This window comes from Astatotilapia calliptera, chromosome 1 (assembly GCF_964374335.1).
Source record: "Astatotilapia calliptera chromosome 1, fAstCal68.1, whole genome shotgun sequence".
NCBI classification, from domain to species: domain Eukaryota; kingdom Metazoa; phylum Chordata; class Actinopteri; order Cichliformes; family Cichlidae; genus Astatotilapia; species Astatotilapia calliptera.
In genome coordinates this window covers 31,278,638-31,302,852 of record NC_137422.1, presented here as the reverse complement: position 1 = coordinate 31,302,852, position 24,215 = coordinate 31,278,638, and the positions used below count along the sequence as shown (strand labels likewise).

Here is a 24,215-nt window from a genome sequence, read left to right as displayed (position 1 = left end):
GTAACGAAAATGTCCCACTCCTGCGCTGTACCAAAGTGTAGAGCTTATACAATGCAAAATTCCTTAAAAATCATGGACAGGTTATGAACTCTGTACAAACACACAATTTGGTGAACATTGCTTATCATAATCTGGCATGGAGTTGACATTACTTATTAAGTAGTCTAAAATAAATACAGAAATATAAATAGGTCCTATGGAAATAGCTGTATAACTAAGTAACTTGTCAACGTCATGATGCCAACATTAGATTAAATGGAGTTATAGTACTTCCACAAATGAAAGACAGCTTTAAGAGGCAGATTTTTCTTTTCTTTCTTTCTTTCTTTCTTTCTTTCTTTCTTTCTTTCTTTCTTTCTTTCTTTCTTTCTTTCTTTCTTAAATCTAAACCCTCGTCTCTCCAAATAGAATATAAATGTGCCCTTTTCTGTTTTGCCCACATTAATCCAGGGAGGAGCAGGCTCACTTTTGGCTTCAACACAGGATTTTCTGATGAGCTGCAACTAACAGAGAAACATATGCGACACATATTTTCCAAATCTAAGCTTCTAATTTGTATATTGTTGCATTACAGAAACAAGTCATATTTTGCAGATGAATCACTTTTAAAACTGCCTGAAAGAGTGTTTTTGTACCGACAGCTACAAAGAAGGTCTCCTGCCACGTCGCTGTACTGCGGCATTACCCTACAGAATCTTTCAGGTAATCTGTAGGTGTGTTAACCTATACGCACCCTGCTGTTCCTAAAATGGTTCATGTACAGGTTATACTGTCTAACAGCCTGCTTTGTGGTCAGAATAACCTTATAGTTCCTTTATTTCTTCTCACTAGAGAAGCAGCAAATGAGGTCAGTTTTATTAGATGCTACAATAAACAACTTTATATATATATATATATAAAGCATCATATATAGCCATCTTGTTATCATATCAAATGACTCCGTGCTACCCTGTCCTTTCAAACACCTGATTCTGGTGCTGGTGTGTGCAATATGATGAGCATTTATGGAAAGGTAGAAGGAATCTGCAGTCATGAATGAATAACGAGGGCCTTGGAAAAAAAAAAAAAGTTCCTTTCTTTCCCTCGAGAAATTGCAGGTTCAATTCTGCTGCTGCTACATCTAATCCTCAATCACAGCAAATGATTTCATTAGTGTGCATTGCTTATTCACCAACCCATATTCATGGGCAGCACAAAGGGAGAAGGAGGCTGAGATTAACCAGTGGAATTGGAAATCCACCAAACAGAATCTGAGGTTGCTGCTGAACAGAAGCAAATATGAATTGTAAATGGTACAGAGATGCCGTGTGGAACTCCACCAAAGCTGGAGGTAAGAGAGGCGCAACTTACAAATCTGCTGGCCATTTCACAGCACATCTACTGTAAATAAGCAGGCCAAAAGTTATGAACATTTTTGTGTCAATAAAGTATTAAACATGTTTGTGCTATTTTATATTTATTATTGTGTTGACCTGCCCAAATAGTGTAGATGGAAATTAGCTAGTGGTTAAATCTGATGCAATTCCACTCTTCTCCTATGAGACTATTTTTGTGCATTATGCATTTGTACATTATGCTACAGAAAAACATTTTTCATGAAACCCTCCCTATAAAGACCAGGTATCCCTGACCTAGATTTGATTAAGTTATTCAGCATGAAAAGAGACATGTCAGGCGCTTTTGTACTGTTTCATCCATAGCTGGACTGGCCATCGGGCATACCGGGCATTTGCCCGGTGGGCCGCTGGCGATTTTTTGTTGTTATGGGCCGATGGATTTTTTTTTTTTTTTTAGGAAGGGTATATATAATGAAAGGTGTTGGATTGGCCAATTGGTCATGATCGACTCTGGGCTGGACCAATTACAGCCGAGGAGGCCGGATGGACCCTCCCCCTTGTTTAGCAATCACGTGATTTTTGCGCATTGCATGCCGGGAACTCGTGGCAAAACAATCCAAGTACCGCATCAAATGCAAGCATTTGCAGCACCGCAAAACGTTCATTCTCCGGTTCCAATGCCTTCTTGTTTTTTCTTTGACGCACAAAAAAGGAATGTACAAAACAAAAGGAGAAAATGCCGGTCCGTACAAAGACAGACTCGACGAAAAGACAAAGAAAAGATACGAGGAAAAAATCAAAGGAGTGAAAGGGTCAGACCCTTAGGAGCACACAGAGTGGACAAAAGACGTTAGCGTGTTGCCCAACTTTCACCACGCTCAGATTTATAATTATACGGTTCTTGGAGTGAGTGCATACACTCATGAAGTTTAGTAACTTCAGGTCACTGCAACAAGCCCAGGTACAGTTTACCGACGGATGAGTACAGGATCTTGAAATGCACCGTGTAGAACGAAAGACCATCATACGAACAAAGGTAAGTTTACCAGTCTCACAAATCGTCTTCATAAATACACATTCGTTAACCGTTTATTAATAGGACCTTTGAGCTCAACGGTAATTAATTAGTAGTGGAAATAATTTCTGGTTCATTACAGAAATGTAGCAGTGACAATAATATTGTATGCTGTAATCGTACTGGACAATTAGTGATACAAAACAACTGTTTTATCCTGTGAATAAAAGTATATGTTTTTGTCAATGTACCATGGTAATAACAGAAGCGAAGCGCAATATTGTGTCAGGACAATTCACTATTTATGCACAATAAACAAAGGAGCATAGCGCGACAATTTCTGTTCAGCGCCAGACTTGCTTGTAACCTATATCACTAATTATGTTAAGAAAAATGACGTATTAACTACTACAAAACTCTGACCTTTGTGGGAATGCTTGGAGCAGACTAACATGTGAGCTGGAGTGTTCTGAGACGTTATATTTGGTATATCCAGACCATCCGTGGCTCTTACTTCGGAAACATGGCTTAAAAAATTTCTCTTCAACGACATAATCCGATAAAACAAAACGATCTCTTTACCCGTCGGCTTCCCGTGGCTGTCATGCGACCGGCTATTGCAGTTAATAATACAACAGCTTCTTGCCATTTTTTGGGTTTCTTTTTATCGCTGTGTAACTGAGTTCAATTGAAAGCCTGCGTGCGCTAGTACCTCTTGCCACAAGTTCCCAGAACCCTTTGCGGTTTTACCCCTGAATGACGTCACATTTTCAATCTTTATCCTGGTGGGCCGGTCTCCAGTCAAAATGCCCGGGCCGATTTTTTGTCCCAGTCCAGCCTTGGTTTCCTCTATACAGATTTCTGAAAAACTAGCTCCAAGAGTTTGTACAGAAAGATGGCAGATGTTGTGACGCTTCATCTGCCCCTTCATTGCTGTTTTCTCTATTGCTCTCAAACAGCCATTTTCTTCCCATGTTTGGATGGGTGACACAGGGAGACATAATGAAAATAGGTCTCTGCATGAGCGAGTGAGTCACCGTTGTTTTTCTTTATTCGCCTCAAACGACACAAAGTTTCAAAGCCTTCTAATCTAATTCCCAGACGATTCCTCTAAGAAAAAAAAAACACTGCCTCTATACTACACTATGCTACAGATGCAGCAAAAAGTCTAGCAGGATGGAAACAGAAAATCCCCTTGAAGAATAAACATCGCTGTCAGGTGAAAATCTTGTTACTCTAGTTTTGGCTATTTTCATATCTTTAGTCTGAATGAAGGATTAGATGAATGAAGCTAAACATATTTTGTGACCATAAGGATAATGAACCTCCTCGTCATTTACATTACATAATTCAAGCCAGAAGATGATTAATCAATAGCTAATTTTCTTTTACTTCACAGTAATCAGCAGTTTTCAAACCAACTTTAATAGACTCAGTTAAAAACAAACCCAGACTCTTCTTTAACCAGTTATCTGTGATAATGGAACAGACTGAGTTAGCCAATTTGTCAGTCCCTCCACAGTGTTTACCTCTCCATACAATCTAGGACCCATGTCCCACTCATGTCTGACAGCACCTCTGGCTATCAACTCTGCCTTGTAACTGAGGGGCACACTGTCTTGCATGTGCACTCACTCACACCGCTCAAAACTTTCTCTCATTTTCTCCTAATCAATGTTGAAAAACATCCACTAGCGCTCTACAATCACAAAGTGGGGGCAAGTAACCCATCAACATGAGTACCACATGGGGTGCCTGTCGGACTACTTGTCTTCCCTGTGGCTAAGTGTCCAACTATGTCATTCCTGCAGTGCATCAATGCCGCCTCACATCTACACCTTTGTCTTGCAGGCAGGCTTCAAACTATCCTCCAACTCTATACCTTAATAAGGTCATATTGTGAGAAAAAATGGGGAACTTTTTCCTGATGTTGGAGGCACAGTAGCCTGTCTGACTTTATGATGGAAACAGGTACAGAACAATTGTGGTTTTAAATGCCTACACAATCAGATAATCAATATCCCCGATGTGAAACATTTCTGTGTCTTTATTATTGTGATTTTGTTCCAGAGCTCTGTTTCCTTCTCCTTGAGCCATGAAGCCAATATAAATGTTTTAGAGCCATTCAGATAGCTGTTTACTGCTAATGAAAAAAGGTGTTAGATGTGGGAGAGGTGAACAAAGCACTGCTATAACCATTAGTAACCCAGTCTGTCTGTCTAGAGCAAGAAGACTCTTATTTTTAAACATTAAAAAAATTCATTATATTGGTTTAAATACATTGCTGTAATGATTAACGCTACGTTCTCTGTGATGCCCCTCCCCAGTCTGTCTCTATCTAACACAATATCACTCGATTATATTCCACATTTACTAGTCCCAAAGTCCCTTTGGGCTGATGATGGAAAAATATTCATTAGTCATAGTGTTTCCCATAATTCTTAAGAGGTTATAGATAAGTGAAACACATACATACTCAGTGAATGCATACTTGCAAAATAATAAAATAATAATAACAATAACTTGTTCTAATATTGTGAGTCAAACACAAAAAGAAATGTGCTTAATTCCTAATTATAAAAGTGGTTAAAACTGCTGTGGCTGGGCAGGTTGGTCGTAAAATTTGCTCAACATTTTCAACAACATGAAATGTAATTTTTTTTTAAATTGGAAATCCAAAATAGTTAATTTTTTTGGAAAATGAGAATACGATCTAATGGACATGAGCATGTCAGTAAATGTGCATTTGTGCAACTGTGTGTCATGCCATGTGTACTGCTATACATTATGAGTATAACTTTACATGACTGTAATGAGGGGAGGGCATGGTAGCTTTGTATGTGCGTGACTCCTGGATAGTATTTGAGGGTCAAGGGATTACAGACATGTCTTGTTAAATTAGACTGCAGTGGCTGACTGCTGTGACTTAGTTAAGGACTCAGCTGTCTCGGTGGAACCTGGGTCTGCCTTTGTGATGAGCTACAGACAAACATGTAGAAACATATCACTGATCCTCCCCTTTGAGAGTTTCATGATACCTTACTCTGCTGTGTATATCGTTTTTTAACCACTTGAAGGCTCCCTTTAGTGCCAACAGATTTTGAAAGCATACTTTTATTCAAACAGACTCTGATACGTGCTTTTTGACTGAACACTAGTAAAAAAAAATCTAAATTATCTAAACGTTACTTATCATAGATGATCATGTGAAAAGTAACAATATCCCATTATACTTTTTAAAAAAGTTTTCAACAAGCAAAAAACTGTTGCTTTTTGAGACGCTGCTTAATAATAATTCTAGTAAATTAAATAAAATTGAGGCATTTAATTGCCATTTTCTCAGCCATTTCATTTAAATAAAATAAACAAAGAAAAATAAGAATACCAAAATCAAAATTTTGAAAAAAGTAAGTACATCACTTATGTACCCTTCAAATCCATGAAATGGGAATCAGGTGTTCAGGATACTCTGATAATTACAAACTCTTTAGGAAGTGACAGGTTGAAATTGTCTCACTTAAACCTGTGACATAAGATCCGGTCTTCATTTACTTTCCATGTGTGTAGTGTTGTTGTATCAATATCTGAAAAGCTCTCTAAGAGCTCTAAGAAATATTGTAAAAATATTTCCAAAACAATCTGAAATAAATAATTCCACTGTAAGCTAAATTACTTATAAGTAATAATATACTTTAAATGACTACTAATTTGTCTATTAATTGTTCCCCAGAGAATTCAGCCAATCAGCAGATCATTTGATGAGATCTCATCAAAGGATCTGCAGTTAGCTTTGTTATCTGCTGGTGTCTGCTCAACCGGAAGCCACTAAGTAAGATACGAAACCCAAGTTGCTCTCTGATACATCGATCATCTTGCTTGTAAAGTGCTTGTGTGTGAATGGGGGAATGAGACATGTTGTATAAAGCTCAGCTGGAGTAGAAACACTGAATACAAAAAAATTATTTATTTCCCATTTACCATAATTTGTCCTTTGTCAAACTCAGTCAAATCCTCATGCTTGCTGATTTTTTCCTGCTTCTGAACTTTGAGGACAACATTTTCATTTGCTCCCTAATATAGCCCACCCACTAATTCACTTCACCTGTCAGTATGTCACAATGTTATTGTCTGTATATGCAAAGACCAGGCCTTTTGGAACAATGTGCTCAGGAAAAGAGAAATCAAATATTATTCTTTTTGTAATAATATTAATACGCATGTTTGACACAGATCAGAATCAAGTTTTCAGGAGCAAAAAAACCTTATTGTCAGTGAATGAATCACCAAATTGTGTGTTTAGAGGGAATTTGCTGCCTGACTGCAGATTTTACAGTCATTCATCCCACTATGAATTCTGCATTATATTGAAGAGTGCCTAAAGACAATGAAAGGCTGTCTGAAGTTTCACACTAGTAGTATACACATTAGGAGATGCAACAAGGAATGGCTCAAATAAAGAAAAAGGGGTAGTTATGGAATGGCTTAGTCGTAGCTCAGATTTGAATCCTGTTGAAAGATTGGGAGTGAAATAGGAAGCACATAGAAGAAAAACATCAAACATCTTGAAATTAATAGAATTTTATGTTATTTATGCTTAAAATTACTTTAAAAAAGTGCAAAATGGCTTTAGAATTGTAGTTACTTTTTCCACAAGACTATTACATCAACTGACACATTTGTTGAATAAATAATTGCAAACGTACATAAGCATACTTTTGATCCTATTTGATGCACTAAGAGCCAGGTCCTGTTAATCAAATGTATTTGATTAATGCATCATATAAGTATGACCACCTTTACAACAGCACAAGTTTTAGCAGTTTCCTGGTCTTCATTCAGGTGTGTGTTAACACAATGCTACAGTCTTCACAGGAATGGATGTCCTATTAAATTCACCCCAAGGACAGGCCTTGGAATGTTCAGAGAAGCTGACAAAAAATACAAAAATAAAACAAGAGCTGCAGCTCAGACTCTACAGGCCTCAGTTAGCATGTCAAATGTCAAAGTTTATGACAGTACAATTGGAAGGGTTGCCAGGAGAAAGCCTCTTCTCTCTACAAAGAACATGGCAACACAAAACGTAAGACTTCTGGAACAATGTCCTTGAAGAACAAAAAACACCACAGTGGAGATGTTTACCTATAATGCACAGCACCACGTTTGGTGAAAACCAAACACAGCATATCAGCTCAAACATGTCATACCAACTGTCAAGCATAGTAGTGGAGGGGTGACTTGCATTTGTTTTGCTACCTACAGCAGACCTGGGCACCTTGCAGTTATTGAATTGACTATGAACTCCTCTGTGGACCAAAGTATTTTAGAGTCAAATGTGAAACCATCTGTCCAACAGCTAAAACTTGGCTAAAACTGGGTCATGTAACAGGACAATAATCTCAAACACAGCAGCGAATCTACAACAGAATGACCGAAAAACAAAAGAATCAAGGTGTTGCAATGGTGTGGTCAAAATCCATACTTCAACCTGGTTGAAATGCTGTGTCTTAAGATCTTAGGATGAATGCTCACAAACCTTAATGAACTGTAGCAACATTGCAAAGAGGAGTGGGCCAAATTTCCTCTATAACGAAGTGAGAGACCAATAAATTCATGTGGAAAATGATTACTTGAAGTTGCTGATAAAAGCTGCTGATTCCACAAGCTATTAAATCATTGAGTGTACTCGTTTTCACTTATATATATATATATATATATATATATATATATATATATATATATATATATGTGTGTGTGTGTGTGTGTGTGTGTGTGTGTGTGTGTGCGTGCGTGTGCGTGCGTGCGTGCGTGTGTGTGTGTGTCAAAATCTCTCTTATCTTTACTTGTTAAGTAATCTATGTATTGGAGATTATATTGCAATTGTACAATTTTTCTCAGGTTTACTTTGGCAATGTAGTTATGCATCAATATTTTAAGGAACACATGCAGAGGAGTAATCTGTTTTAGAGAACCTAACTGAGTAACACATCCAATAACCTCACAAACAATTTAGCAAGTACTTATTCTGTGTCTTGGTAAAGGACACTTTGGCAGTAGAAATGGCTGCTGCTGCTGCTGCTGGAAACATCTGTCAAAGATATTGAATCCATGACCTTTTCAGTGGTGGAACAGTCTCTTAACCCCCTGGAGCATTGTGCCTTCAGTTAATCTACAATAGCAAAAGTACTTACTTACATTCAACTTCATCTCCAACTCAGCAGTAGCTTTCAAAAATGTCTTTGTTGACAGCATATAACAACTAAAATAGAAGTAATTAAATATCAAGGTGTATTCTAGCTTCCAGCATTTTTCAAATACTTCAGATTGTGTACTGAATATACTGTTTTTCCTACATGAAAGTCTAGTTTGTGGGATATTAAACATCTGGCTATTTTTTACTTTAAATTGTTTGCGTGCTACACAGTGCATCATACACGCTAATGGAAGTCCTAGTTTTTGTGTAAAAAGGCTCTGATGATCATTCTAGGAAAAAGTTTTGCTTTGCATCTGACTGTTCCACTGATTCACACATATTAGCACTAACACTCACACATTAACAGTTGCTCACAGTCAGGGGAAAAAATATGCTTTCACATGCTTTCTACACACATTAGCAACATGAGCTTGGAAGACAAAGTGAGCTTGTTAGGACATGATTGAGGACTCTGCAGAAAGCCAGTCACTCACATACTGTTACGTCTCAATATTTAGACGGAGGGGAGCTCGCTGAACCCCTGTACCCCTGCTTCAAAAACAGTAGTAATTTGAGAAAGTGGTAGAAAGCAAGGATAATGGGTCAAGAAGTGGTGAAGTATTATCCCACAGGAAAAGTCTTTTTGGTTTCCTAAAATCTCTTCTCCATCCCTCAAGGTTTTGAAAAGATTATACAGAGAATAAATAAGTACAATCTAATAGATACATTTAAGGATCAACAATATGTGATCCTAAATGAGATAATACAAGAGTCAGTCTGTCTCAAAGCATGTTTTTTCGCTAAAAATGTAGATAATTTTTAAACACACACACGCAAAAAAAAGAAAGAAAGACAAAAACATTGATACATGCAGGTGTTAGTGCATAGGTTCCTGCAGAAAACGAGTATTATTGGGTAGTCCATTGAATCACCTAAACATCACAACATGAATTTGGCATAGTTATAGAAATAAATAAAATGACTGTCTTTTAAATGGAGATCATTTTCACACCCTCCTAGTCCCTTGATTAACTTATCATTTAAATATAACTCTATCTATATACACAGTATCAATGAATAATAAAAGGAAAAAGCATAAATCAAACAAAGTGTACTATAGAGCTCTGAGTTGCCCTATGAAGTGTCTTTTAAATCACAGTAAATGTAAAATCTTGGTAAAAATAAAGTGAAAAATAGTCTGAAGACAGAAAAGAATGCCACAAATGGAGATCATTTGTGTTTTAGTTCAAAGGAGCACAGGAGGGTGTGATCAATCCTCACAAATTTGAAGGGAGTTTAGAGCGGACAGACTGAGGTTCTAGATCAGATGAAAAGGCAGCAGAGTCCCTCCGTAAAGACAAGGCTGGTGAGGCCCCGGAGGAATAAGTCTGGTGAGGGTGCCCCGGAGACATCTGGATTGGAGGAGTCATGTGCCCTGGCACTGAGCTACAGGGTTTGGGTACAAGAGTAGGAGAGGAAAATGGAGAAGGGTAATACCCAGTTTCTATTGAAGAGCAAGGAGTTTGGTGGCTTAAGACCTGGGCCACCTCCTGGGGCAGGGATGAATGGGAGCTAGATAAAAGCTTTAGGTCCTCAGAAAAACGTCCCAGAGGGGAATCTCTTCCTGTACTTTGTGGCTGGCTTGGAAGCTGTGAAGGAAAACAAGTTTGAGGCATGAGCAAAGAACTGTGGGATCCTGTGACACTAGAAGGGTCACTGTAGTGGAAAGTCCTGCCTGCCACAGGGCTTTGAACAGTGGGACTGGGTGCGACTGGAGTAAGGCAGGGTGAGGCGTTTGCTGAACCATACTGGGCCAGAGAAGCCAATGCAGACCTTTCCAGTGACATCTGGTGAGGTAAGCAGCCAGACTGGAGGCCTGCCAGGCTAGAATGGCTGAGGGAAGATGGGGAGCCCTCAGCAGGCTGCTGACTGTGCTGTCCTCTACCAGAGGATGGGGAACCTTGTGGAGGGGACTGGAAAAGGTTTAATCCACTGGTAGTCCTGCCTCCTCCAGCAAACTGCTGCAGAGGAGCCACCTGAGGAGGCTTGGCAGGTGGTTGGTTTTGGGGAAGCTGACCAGATAGAGAATTATTAGATATAGGGCTCTGACAGCGAGAGGAACTAATAAGCCCAGAAGTAATTCCTCCAAGAGAACAAGCTGTAGATCCTGCTATATGGCTTCCAATTGTGCCACTTACTGCTCTGCCTATATGTCCTCCAGTCACTCCTCCAACTGTCCCACTTGAACCTCCACCTAAATGGCTAGTTGTTGATCCACCAGAAGTCCTCCCCATTGATCCGCCAGAATTTCCTTGTGTTGAATCACAAGAAAATCCTCCAAATGTTCCCCCTGAGGCTCCACCATAAACCAGTCCCACTGATCCATCAGAAGCCCGTCCCAGGGATCCTCCAGTGGTAGTCACTGCCAGTGATTCTCCAGAAGTTCCACTGACTGACCCCCCGGAAGCTATTACCAGTGATCCTCTGGAAGTCCCCCCAATTGATCTCTTTGCCGTATCAGTTATGGGCCCACATGTATTGGGTACCACCAATCCACCTGATAACCTGCTACAAACAGTTTCCACTGCTCCCTCAGATACTCCTACCTTGGTTTCCCCTGAGATCCCTCCTACTGATCCACCATTAGCTCCTCCCAACCCAGAGTGCCCACCAGAAGTCACTTCTAACAACCCAGTTGTATAGTCCTCTCCCGCCCAGGAAGTGTCCCCACCAGTGGCCCCTTCCACAAAACCTCCAACTGCTCCACCTAAAGTCCATCCCGTAGCACCACCACAAGCTCCAGCTAAACTTCCACTTAGTCCTGACCCTGTGCTTCCACCTATAGATCCTTGGTGAAAGAGGTTTGAGAGAGGTGGTGTACCAGAGCGGAAGGATTTTTGATTTTGTGGTTGAGGGTGCAGCTGGGCCGTACTAGATGAAGGTGAACCAGAAGATGAAAACTGACCAAACGGGAACACGGAGGTTGCTCCTCCACTGGACACAGGCCCAGACCTGCAAGGTCCGCGTTGTATTCCGCTACCTGAAGCATGCTGGCTTGAACTAGTTGCCCCTGAACCTGATGTAATTTGCTGGGCCCGGAAAGACGCCAGCAATGGCATGTCTATCCCAGTTTGCAGCTTAGAAGGTGTGCTAGAAGGAGAGTCCCCAGCAGAGCCAGGTGATGTGGATGAAGGAACAAATGTGTGAAACTTTTTAAGTCGGCTAGGAGGGTCCTTCAGGGAACCGAGGACAGAAACTGGAGGTCTGAAGAGCGTTGATGGGAGGTGGGGATGGTGTGTCAGGGCTATGGCTACAGAGGTGGTGGCAGCTGCTGCCTGGAGAGGTGCTTGGATGAGTGGGGCCCAGATGACAGGGGTAGGTGAGGGCGGTGTCTGTGGTGGAGCGTTCTGCATGAGGTGGGCACAGTGGGCCATGTCCCTGTCATGCTGCACAATCTGCTGGATGATCTCATTCTCCTGGTAGTTGAGTACACCAGAGCTGAGGTCGTGTTGCACCTTGTGCTGCAGGATGGAGTTTTTCTTGCCTTTAAGAGCGCATGTCCATGCACACACAAAGACAGACACACAGAAAACAAGAGTGAAAAGTAAGAGAAGAAAGAATATTCCAAAAACCCTTTCTAAAAGAAGAAGCTAGCATAATAACAGGTATGAACGAAAAGGATAAACATTAGATTAGCTTTTAGTGTGATTCCATAAGTAAAAAGGGGAAATCGTAAAACAACCATTGTGTCAGAATATTTTGGTGAACAATATTTTGGTGACATGCTTGATACAAAATAAACACTGTAAAAAAGAAAAAAGAAAAAAAGACAATAAACCTGGAGGTATCCCTCTCAGAGGGAGTGTGTAATTGATTCGTTTTTGTTTTTCAGTTTGTTAGCATTCTTGTCCATAGTTTTCAAGATATCATTTTCAAATTTTGTGTGACGGTAGATACCAATAGCAGCTCGAACTGAGTTAACTGTGATGAAAATCAGGTCAAAGTCAAGGTCACACCAAATGTGAAAATTAATAAAAACTTAAAAAAATTTTTTTAATGGATTCCCTTAAAACTTCACAATAACATACTAGGCCTTGGGGGACATGAGTGCCTAGGTTGGCTAAGCATTTGACCTTGACCTTCATTGTTAGAGCCGAGGTCAAAGTTGACCTTGAAACTTTTTCTCCAGAAACCATACCAGGTTATATATCATACAATCCTGATCAAAATTTTAAGACCACTTGAAAAATGGCAAAACATCATATTTTGCATGTTTCAGCCTGTTTCAGTTTAAGCGCTGTTTTCAATAAATTGCATGTTTAAAAAAACGTTTTGTCTCACATTTCTTCTTGTTGCATGTTGAAGCTCTACTTGGAACCTTGTTAAGATCCAAACACGCAAAATATGATTTTTTTTTTGCCATTTTTCAAGTGGTCTTTTGATCGGAACTGTATGAAAGAGCATGAGGAGAACACATATTTTTTTTTTTTTAAATATTATGTCCTAAGGCATCACAATGATGCCATAACAGGCTAACTATATAGCCTTTATTAAAGTCCTTGTCCTTCGGAGGGAGTTGTGCTCTCTGAGTGCTCTTGTTCTAAAATGCAACATCTATGCAACAAAAAAATTTATGTGGAAAAAATATTAATACTAAATCTGAAATTCCATTTTAGAATAACAATTATCCTGTGTTCATTTGTTCATTTAACTATTGCTTACTAAAGCTTTTTGTGCTCCGTCACGTTTTCACTCTGGTAATGTATGTACTTTGAAGTACCTGTGAGGTGTGCACAAGGTCAAAGAAATAAGGTGAGCGTCATTATGGCAGGCATATCAACTGCTAAACTACCCTCTTAACAAAATGTGCACAGTCTGGATGCTAGAGTCCATTAGTCATTGTTCAGTGGCTGCGCTAGCAGTGATGGGGTTAATTCACATGACTGCCATTTTCAATTTGGTGTTAACAAAAGGCTGTGAAATCTGATGATACTGCAAACGCTATAAGCCCCAGATCAATCTGTCCAATTTTCTGTTATGACTGGTGTCAGATTACTTGAGCTTTTTCTGTGACGTATTGGAACTATTTTAGCCAGCCTGACCTTGCACCTCTTGACCTTTTATCACCTGCACACTTCAAATCAGATTGTGCCAAGTCCATCAAGAGAGTAATTAATTTGCAGATTTCACCTGTTTCAGTTACTTTATTAGGAAACATGGTGTACATAGGCATCAAGCCCAGGAGAAGGGATGGACACAAGAGACCATTTCACAGAAACATTCCTATCAGCCCACCACATCTTTTTCAAAGCAGCCATTTTCTACAAAGAGACCCCCTAAAGCATTTTCGCTATCTACCATTCTAAACATAGCTGAGGATAAAACAGCATGCAGCGAAGGCTGAGTGATGATACAGGCATGCGTTTCATTGTGAATTTTTCATCTGCCTAGGCTGAGCCTGGGAACAGTGATGGATATGGAGAGAATATCAATTGTATGAGTAAGAGAAGTCACACAGGGATTTTAAAACCGGAGCTCTATCTGCATGTTTATATGCAGATGACTTTGAAAGTAATTTCAGTCACTGAGTATCACTGAGAACAGTTTTAAACCCCCTAAGTTTTGTCTAAGAGCTCCAGTTCTGGTTTGAAAGTGTTTGCTCTCTTGATGGAAAATGCTATCAAAACTCACTAAATGAAAATATGTAGTACTGGTTTGCACTTTGGCTTAAATGGATGAGACTGGATGTGATTTTCTCACCAATACGGTCCAGCCGGTCCAGAGCAACAGTCTCAAAGGCCCTTCTCATCATAGGATATTCCTCCAGTACCTCATTGAAGTTGTCAACAGACAATGAGTACAAGCGGCAGTACGTGTCAGCTCGGACGCTGGCTGTCCTTCTGCCCCGTGTTAGCAAACAAATCTCTGTAAGAAAATACAACAGATAAGACATGAGTGTTTTCTGGTGTTTAAAGCTGGAGGTCACCTGCAATATAGCCAGAATTTTTAAAAAATGTATACCCGTGGAAGTAGTACTTTTTACTAAAGGCTAAACTAGGAACGGTGCCAGATGTTTAATTATTATCAAATTACAAACACAATTTCAACTAAATAAAACCTTTCTGAAGAGATTCTGATCCAGCGTATTTCACAGCTCTCTCCACCACCATCATCAAAATGAGTCAATGTATGTTCAAGTTTAAATATATTTATAGATTTTATCTTTTTTTTTTACAAGCCATCCTCTCTACATAAAATACACGTATTTAAAAAAGTAAACAAAAAGGTATTCTTAGTTTTTTTAAAAAAAAAACAAAACAGATATTTATTATTTTCTGAAGTATATAATTTCATGACTTTCATGTTTTTTACCTGATAATACAGCATGTAAACTGTAACATATAATTTAACAGAAAATATTTTCCTGTTTTAGCAAAAATCATTTTGTGCAGCAGTGCAATACTTATTTTTTTCACATGTCTGCCAGCCCTTATCTGCCAGAAGTACTCAGGAAAACGAATGCTTCATTTACTACTGTACAGTTCTAATTCACAGTCCCGTGTGTGGGTACAACTATGTCTCTGCTGCATGCAAATCTTGTTTATTTAAGTGGAATATTGCTGTGGAAGAGTTTGAATTTGCAAATAATCATATATGTGCATCTGGGCTGCACAAACGCATGTTAATATAGCGTGCTATATGTGTGTTTGATCATGACAGTAAGGCAATATATGAAGACAAGATACACTATGTGCATATAAATATGCTTATATAAAAATGATGTATACATAAGTAAAATATAGTATATTCTATAACTTTATATTACATTAACTTTGACTTGTGTACATATATATTAATAATAGTCATTTATACCATGGGATTAATAGTTTATTAATATCCTTTCTGTTTAACATTTATATCATCACATCAAGCTGTCATCCCCCTTCCTGTGGTCTGTATCGCACTGCCTGTTTCTTATAAACCCAGGATCCAGCTCATTCTGACACTTATCCTCTCAATAATGCCACACTATACACTTTCTTTATATGAGATCAAATTGTTTAAAAAATCCCACTAGAATAGTTTGACTCTCAAATGTAAAATCTACTTTTCATGTGCTTTTATTTTATCTATTAATGTGTTAGATCTTCTTTTTGCACATATCAAAAGCCTCTTTCATCAACATGGAGACATGACAGAGAAAAGAAAACAAACAAAAAAACATGTAAATTTCTCTGTTGTGCAAGTTTTCATATGTGGCTCCATTGAAAGTGAGCTGTGTGTGGGCGCATGATGTAAAATGGATGCTGTCAATGATCCAGGGCTTGTTAGAGGCTAGACACAATCAAAGCTAATCATATCAGTTTCTTTCATCCTGTTAAAATTAGTACTCATATCAAAATATCAACAAAGCTATAATATGTATATTATATATATATATATATAATATAATATTTCTACCAATCACATGAGGACAGACCAAGATAAACCAAATTAGAAAATAAACAAATGTAATGTCGTTATTCATTTAAACTTATCTGCGCTAGGCTCTTTAGGCTACTGTCTGCTGCTGTCTTATAGTTGCATTAGTTTCATCTTCCTGCATCTGCTCACCTTCATGCATTGCTTATGGAGCAGTAAAGACACAGGTAAAGTCAGATAGTGTTAACCATGTTACATTATTGTTATTACATTATCATAAGTGCAATATATATATATATATATATATATATATATGTATATATATATTTATTTATTTATTTATTTATTTATTTATTTGTTTATTTTAAAGTTACTTGAGGAAGGTTGGGGTTGCAGTAGCATGGAGCAAGGGTAGCATGTTGGCTGTTTACCATGATTACACAAACATTATGCAGGAGTAGTAGTAATGGATAGTATATATTAATTTTAAATAACATGAATAACTGAAACTTAAACAGAATGTTAAACTACAGCTTGTTAGGGAGCTCATTCTCTGGACAATACTTTCTTTAAACCTATTTTCTTTAACATATTTTAATAATAATAATCGATTGGATTTATACAGCGCTTTTCAAGGCACCCAAAGCGCTTTACAATGCCACTATTCAACTTAAAAGAAATGCAGCTGTGAAGTGTAAAAGTGAGATCATTGGTCATGGTATTTGAATGCAATCTATAATGTGATATCTAGAATCCCCTATATCAGTATACTTTCCTAAATGTTGCCTGTTCAAACAAGGGCAGTAGAATTTTATCACAATTTTAAAAAGAAAAGATATTTTATGAAAGTATGACCTCATGTAGCCTTGAAGAACAGGTCAGAAGATCAACATAATTTAGCTTAGAATGCCTATATATTATTCCCTTTATGCTTATATATTGTCAATACAAAAATGGCAGTAAGAAACAGGGTGTTAGATCACCATAGCATTAACACTTTGAACTTCAGTTCATTTTATTGACCATGACCTTGGTGTACATAAGAGCCTAATGTTCTTTGGGGGAGATTTTATTTTCCTTTACCCTGCCCAACCCTCTTATACTGCATACTGCAGATACAAAAACATTATTCTTATCACGATCTGCAAAAGGAACTCATTAACCTAAAATGAAAGTCTTCATGGTGTAGCAGTTGTCAGTGACAGATATTGGTAAGCACATATAGACTATATATAAGACATATAGCACTATAGAGAGAAAAATGTAGCCACTGTGACATTATCCATTTGTTAGCGAAATAAAGAAATAAAAAATATATGAGTGAACAGAGCAATTTTGGCTTTTATATGACAAAAACAAACAAAAAAAACAACGTAAGATGACAATGAGTTTCACAAACTACTGCGCAGAGACTGCCCTGGCTTCCATTAGGCTAAACAAGCCCTTGTATTCTTCTGGTCACTGAGTGTGAAGTGGCTATGATTGTGTGCAGTGGTTTGAAAATTGAGACAAGGGAACTGATGAAGAGAGAATGCATGATTTGGCAGCGAAGCAAGTAAGAAATACACTGTGTACTAGGGCTGCTCGATTATGGCAAAAATGATAATCACGATTATTTTCACTGAAATTGAGATCTCGATTATTTGACGATATTTATTTAACCCTTTAAGACCTACTATAGAACCAAGTCCGCCAGAGCTTATATTATATTTTTACATGTTGTAGAGCCATTTGTGGGAGCATTTCAATTTGCTATGCAACTGTTATAGCCCATATTTTAATAATATGTATGCATTAAGTCCATAGTAACTACATTAATTGCAAAAAAGTGCAATAAACTACAAAAAAAAAAATTGAAAATCGTTTTTTTTTTTTTTTTTAACATATATTACTACTTGGAGAAATTTAAGAGGTTTATCCTTCAAAACTTTAAATACAAAAAAAGTTGCAAAAAATAGTTTACAACAACAGGAAATTTATTTTGAGTGTCTTCATAGTTTTATTTTGGAGATACACCAATTTTTATATACTGCAGGAAAAGCGAAAAAAAACAATCCTATGATGCAAATTTGCAAAGAAAACAGCAGGTGCATCAAAATAAACTATTTCCAGCAGTGCAATTCGAGTTCTAAGCATCCCAGCAACTATTCAGAAAAGTCAAACATGACCAGTATAGGTTTTTAAGGCCTACAAGTAAAAAAAACTACAATTTCCGCGAAATGACGTCACTTCCGGTTTCGGCCAGCAAATGGCGGACATGTGACAGTTCGTCTGACGTCTGTTTCGCTGTGGGAAGTGTTACGAACAGCTGATCGGATCGGCAAAGCGTGTTTCTGGAATATTATGTTTTTGTTGCTGCAAGCTCTTTTTATGCAGTTTTTGCAAAGCTTTATGTGGAAGGAAACCGTGACCGAGGACAAGCTGATGGTAGGGCTGGGCGATATGACCCAAAATTCATATCTCGATATTTTTTAGCTGGATGGCGATATAAGATATATATCTCGATATATTTTTTTAAAGCCATAAAGTAAGAACAAAAAGAGAGTTCTTAGTCAAAGCTGTGTCCCAGATGTCACACAGGCACTTTTATTAACATAGAGCAGATGTACATAAAATTTACTCAAAAATAAATTATGAGCATTTATTAAATAATAATGCTCCATAAATAAAAGAAAACAATGTTGTTTTTGTGCATAACAAAAAGCTCACAATTGTGCAGTCAAAATGTAAACTAAAAGACGCTGAGCACAATAACAAAGACAGATTTCACAGCTGCTCTGTTCCCAACTTGTACTGCGTGACTGACAGCCTGGAGTTTGAAATCCGCTTCGCAACCGCGTCTCTTAACAGGTGCCATTTATAGTCCTTATACACAGTAGGGTAATATTACGTTGAAGCACAGTACGTATCACTCCGCGAGGCTCAGCCGTAATGCTCCGACAATCCATCAAGCGGTGCAGCTCCGTAGCTTACTAAAGTCGTACTAAAACATTTTTTGACAGATTGCTGAGCGCCGTGTTCCACATAAAATCGGTTCGCGGCCATCAAGCACAACCAGAATTCATACATAAGGCGCGCTGTCAACTTTTGAGAGAATGAAAGGATTTTAGTCCGTGCAGCCCCTCTGGGTTGCATGGCGTTAGCGTGGTTAGCTCGTTAGCATGGTTAGCTAGCTAACACGTTGACGCCGTCCAGCCCCACGCACGGGGCGATGCGCAGTAACTCGTTAACGGAGATTTGCCGTGTCCATCTTGTCGCTTCCTGCAGGTGAAGCGATGGGGGACGAGGAGGAGTTGTGTTCAGTGAAGGAGAGGCGAGGCCGAGTAACATTGCGTAAAGACGAAAGTGGACGAAAGAGAGGCAAACCTGCGGCTCCACAAGTATAATTATAACGTAACATAGACTATATCGATATAAAGGATATTGTCACATCTTATATCTCGTATAAAAATATATCGATATTTTTTAAAAACTCGATATATCGCCCAGCTCTACCTCATATGCAGTGTTTTACTGTTTGTGTGTGAGAGCCTGAATGGACAATACCTAAGTTAGCAAGAGAGGTGAGTGGATGTGAACGACTGAGTAAAACAACAGTCTATATACAAATTTGCAATGCTTGTTTGCAGATGTGTTGCGAGTGTGTGCTGGCAGGGTAGCCCTGGCTATAGCTGTGCTGGGGAAGGGGGGTCCATTTCTCACAGCACTGCTCCAGTAATCCCCTTTGGAGAGGAGTGTCACAGCTCTGTATTAAATCCTCTTGTTCTGTGGGTTTCTGCAGGAAGTCAGGTATTGAGGCACAGTTAGCTATCAGGCCTGTAACTGAGTTTGCCGAAAGAAAGGGAAGCCAAACACAGGTTCATCTGAACTCCAAGTGTTATAAAAAGAACTCAATAAATATATACATGTAATAGCCACAAAATTAGTATGCTAAAAGCATATACGGTACCTTGATGGTCAGTATTAAATATTTATATGTTAGAAGCGTCTTGGGCCACTGAGGAGCTGTTTTTTGAGATATGACTTTATCAAAGTCATGGACTAATATATATCTAATTGTGATCTATTGTTAATGGTGGTAGCAACTTGATTGCAAAAGAACTCCACGAAGAGCAAAAGAATACCCAACATAGCCTAACAGTTCGGCCATATGACTTCTCTGTGATGACAAGTCAGAAATTTCACATTAAATACAAACTTGAATAATTCTGCATTATAGTATTGCTGTATTTATGTTTTGTTCTCTATGCATATATTTTGTATTCATTTTATATAATTTGAATGCTTTGGGTCTCTATTGGAGCCTACTCTAAAATGTAAAACACAAACTATGCTACACTGATGAGCACTTCTGCACTCCATTTCAAATTGAGGCTGCTTTTGTTGATGGTTCATAAGTTACATTCAATTTATTTATGAATGTTCTATTCCCATTGCTTACTCACATCTCTGACTCATCGCAGTGCTCCCCAAATCCTGCATGAAAGCATAGAACAAGCTTAGATGGTGTCGCTCTGCCTGTGTTCTCTGAGGGGTGTGTGTTTTCTCCTCAAACTGACTTCTGCTTCTACAATTACCCTTTACTGTTTGGTCTTTACTAACACTGAGACAGTTCTTTATCGGTTCAATTTCTGGGCTTTGTTATTCATAATGAACAAAGCTATAATATTATCAACATACAAAACAGCTGACTGGTTGTGATCAATATATGACATGGTGATAGTATTCTTTTGTCATTCTTGTTTCCAGTACTGTATTTGGGCATGCCAGTGCTGAAGACACAACATTTTACCATTACCATGATACACTCCTTTTTCACACTTAACTGACAATGCATTCATTAAAAAAGAATGAGCCTAATTAAAATTGGATGTTTCTCTGCTAAAAGAGGATGAAGACATCACCCAGTGGAAGCCCATGTGTGTTCACCAAGGTCAGGATACATATAGCCTTCTGTTGGATGATGCAGCCCATGTGTCCCAGGCTCTTAGTACAGGAACGATGGCTCCCCTGAGCCCCTCCACCAGCTCTCAAAGAGGCAAAGAGGAGAGTAAATTGTGTGTGTGGGAAAAATAATAAGAAAGGAAGAATCTAGAAAAAAAATGCACCTGGAAAGAGTTTTTTTTTTTTATATTTGCTAAAATCTTCTTTACGACAACGTTTGCAATTCTCATATGTTGGATTTTATGTGTGCGAATGAAAACTGGCTGAATGTTGTGCAGTAAAGCTTACCTAAATTGACCTTCCTTTAGTCTACTTGCCAAAATATTCTGGATACCGTAATATTATTTAAAAGCATGTATCAAAACCTGAATCATCACTGAATGGCACACATCAAATGAGAATACAGCAGAGCTGAATGCCAGTAGAAGAAATGACAAGTTCCAGCTGTCTTTTGACATTTTACAGGACAGCTGTTGTATAAAAATGTTGGCAAAACTAGAAAGGGAATATATTTTTTCTCTAAAGACAAGTCTTGTTTTTGGAATCATTAATGATGTTTTTAATATACCCGGCATGCTTGTCATAATGATTGCTACACAACTAGAGAAAAAAAACACCAACCTGGACAACATATGTCCCTGTGATTTCCAACAAATATCCAACCCCTTTTATCTTGACTCCTGCAGCTCCCTGTCTGTCTATGTGCATGTTTTTTTTTTTTCTTTCTTGGGCGTAGCTGCTCCTTTCAGCTGCTGACATGCATGCTCATTGTTATTTTATAAACTTCTGTATTATATCAAACCAAACTTTCCTGCTGGTCTTTGCCAGAATGTTCTGTAACCCACAGGTGTACGGTCAGGTTGGTACATTAGACTGTGCCTTGTGTACCAGCCAGCCTTCTTTGCTCCCAGTCACCTATTTGCCAGGCTTCACCACCTCCAGCCACATTTCTCATTAAGTTCCACTCCATTCTGCTCACTGCTCACTTCATCACCAAAATGCCAAGCTGCCTGGTCACTCCCTGCTGCCAATGCAAGCTCCCTTCTCCTCCTGCTCACCTATTGGCTCATTAACTTCCTGCAGCTTCTCCTCCCACTCTGCATGCCTCTGATTTTAGAGCTCTCTGATCTTTAGAGCTCTTCAATCTTCCCTACTTTTGCTGGCTGCGTATTAAAATTCTTAAAATGTTGTCTAAGTTAGCCCTCTAATGCTGACACTTTTAAAAGTATTTAATTTTTTATTTATTAACTAAAGGAATTCTATGATTATGCTTTTTGTTCTCACAAATGCTTTCAAAACACTGGACCACAGTGTCCTTATCCTTTGTCTGAAGCATGGTGTTGGCAATAAAGGCATTCCTGTGGAGCGGTTCAGGTTTTACTCATGTGGCAGTTTGTGAGGTTTTTGTCAGCGTATCGTCCTTTTTTCTTTTTTTTTTTTTATCTCAAATTTATTTGAAATCAGGCTTCTCATCATCTCCAGCTTAATTTTAAAAAATTGTTATAAGAAAAATATTCCATGGTCCATAACATGTATACACATTGTAGAGGTCCACTAATTATGTTCTCTGTGAGATTTTATAATTTTCCCATCCTTACAGGGATGCAGGAAGCTGGATAAAATGCAGTCAATTAGGGGGAAAAAACCTTTTAGATAAGACTGATACAAGTCAAGACAATAACATGTTCAGATGAGATTAAAAAAAATAGTCAATGCATGTAAGTGAATAGGTTTCATATTTAAACTAACAAAGGTTTATTTTAACATGAAATTTGTTCTGTGTTTATTTGTTAAGCTGCTTAACCTCAAATCACTTAAGCATAAAAATCATTTAAGGGATGAACCAGTGTAATACATGAGGTACAGGAAAGCTACTTAATGAATGTAGGTGAATACAAATGCTGCCCTTTGAATGTGTTTGTCTTAGTATGCATCTATCTGCATGATGTTTACATGTGTGTGGTTGTACCCGTCTTTCTCTGTGGTTACAAGTGTGTGTGTGAGTACGTGTGTATGAGTGTGAATTAATAAATATGAGCAGGCCGCCTTGGTCTGCGATAAAGAATTTGTGTCCTGCAGCCTGGTGTGGCAAAGCTCACCTGGACTCTGAGTCCTGCTGTCAGGTCCCATCTCCCTTCCCGACAGAGCCCCCAGCCTACAGAGCGGACACTCTCTAACCTTTGGAACATCCACAACGGGCTCACTGATTCCCAGTGACATGCAATGTTCGCTCCCTCACAGCATTAGCATAGCCACACGAACACCTTCTGTTTGCTAGCAACCACAGACAGGTAAAACATTTCTGGAATTTTTTCTTTTCAGTATCGTGGCTGATGCCGAGGTCCTGTCACATCTCATCATCTCTTTTTCACCATCTTGAACTTCAGCTGCATGATTTTTACAACACTGTGCAAAAGTCTTGAGCCACCCCTCTTTCCTTTTGATTATAGTTCTAAGGAACCAGACTTGTTGTAATGATAGTCCTCCAGGCTTTCTAAAGGTCTTTTTCTGTGGACACTGGCTGACTGTTAACTTATTTTCAGTCCAGTTATTGTGCCTGTTGTTGGCCATTTTTAGAAGAATGTTGTTGTTGTTTTTGTTTGCTTGCTTGTTTGTATTATTTTGTTTGTTTTAGACTAAACACTAAACCATTTAAGCATAAAAAAGACCACCTAATTAGGGGATGAACAGTTAGTGTGTTTACACATAACATATAACTTAAGAAATTGTATCTTTAGGCTCTTTGTTAGTAGGAACCTTATGCAAGTCGTATAATTTGTTCCCATTTCGTTAGAAGAATCTACAAGATATGCTGAAGATAATGCACTTTGGCAGGCAAAGAAGAATGTTTTGCACCTATTTGCAGTAAGTCAACTTGACATATTTCTATATGCAGGCAATGTCCTTAAGAAATCAGAAGAAACTGGACAAATGGAGGACAAAAGAAGTGGCAGACCTACAAAAGATCTACAGCAGATGAATAATATCTGAAAGTCATGTTCTTTAGAAACAGGGAAAAACCTGAGAGAGTTTAAACTGTGTTGAAAAACAAAAGTGGTCCTACAAAGTACTGACTTTCAAGCTCCTTAGAATTGTGCAAAATCCTTTTTTGCCTTATATACAATGTATTCCCATGCATGTCTGCACGCATCAGTAAATGAATTTACATATTTTCCATTTTACAAGTAAAATATAAAGAAATGAGGACTGTCTCAAGGCTTTTTGTACAGTACTGTAGAAAATATTCAAATCTACAGCTGTTTTGGCTCAAAAAAGCCTGGTAAATAAAGTACTAAATACAAATCCT

General features: G+C 38.4%; 1 protein-coding gene and 1 long non-coding RNA gene across 2 annotated transcripts in view; one reads left to right on the top strand and one right to left on the bottom strand.

Annotated features, from left to right (window-relative positions):
• Positions 1-303: 303 nt before the first annotated feature.
• Positions 304-24,215, bottom strand: part of hcn4 (hyperpolarization activated cyclic nucleotide-gated potassium channel 4) — an 84,269-nt gene continuing 60,357 nt past the window's right edge. The window contains exons 7-8 of the mRNA XM_026173185.2: positions 14,303-14,467; positions 304-12,086 (exon numbers count right to left, since the gene is read on the bottom strand). Coding sequence (XP_026028970.1) covers positions 9,820-12,086; positions 14,303-14,467 — 2,432 coding nt within the window. The 3' untranslated portion in view covers positions 304-9,819. The remainder of the gene's footprint in view (positions 12,087-14,302; positions 14,468-24,215) is intronic.
• Positions 2,242-24,215, top strand: part of LOC145426924 (uncharacterized) — a 35,325-nt gene continuing 13,351 nt past the window's right edge. Inside the window, exon 1 of the long non-coding RNA XR_013907650.1 lies at positions 2,242-2,373. This is a non-coding gene — a long non-coding RNA (uncharacterized LOC145426924). The remainder of the gene's footprint in view (positions 2,374-24,215) is intronic.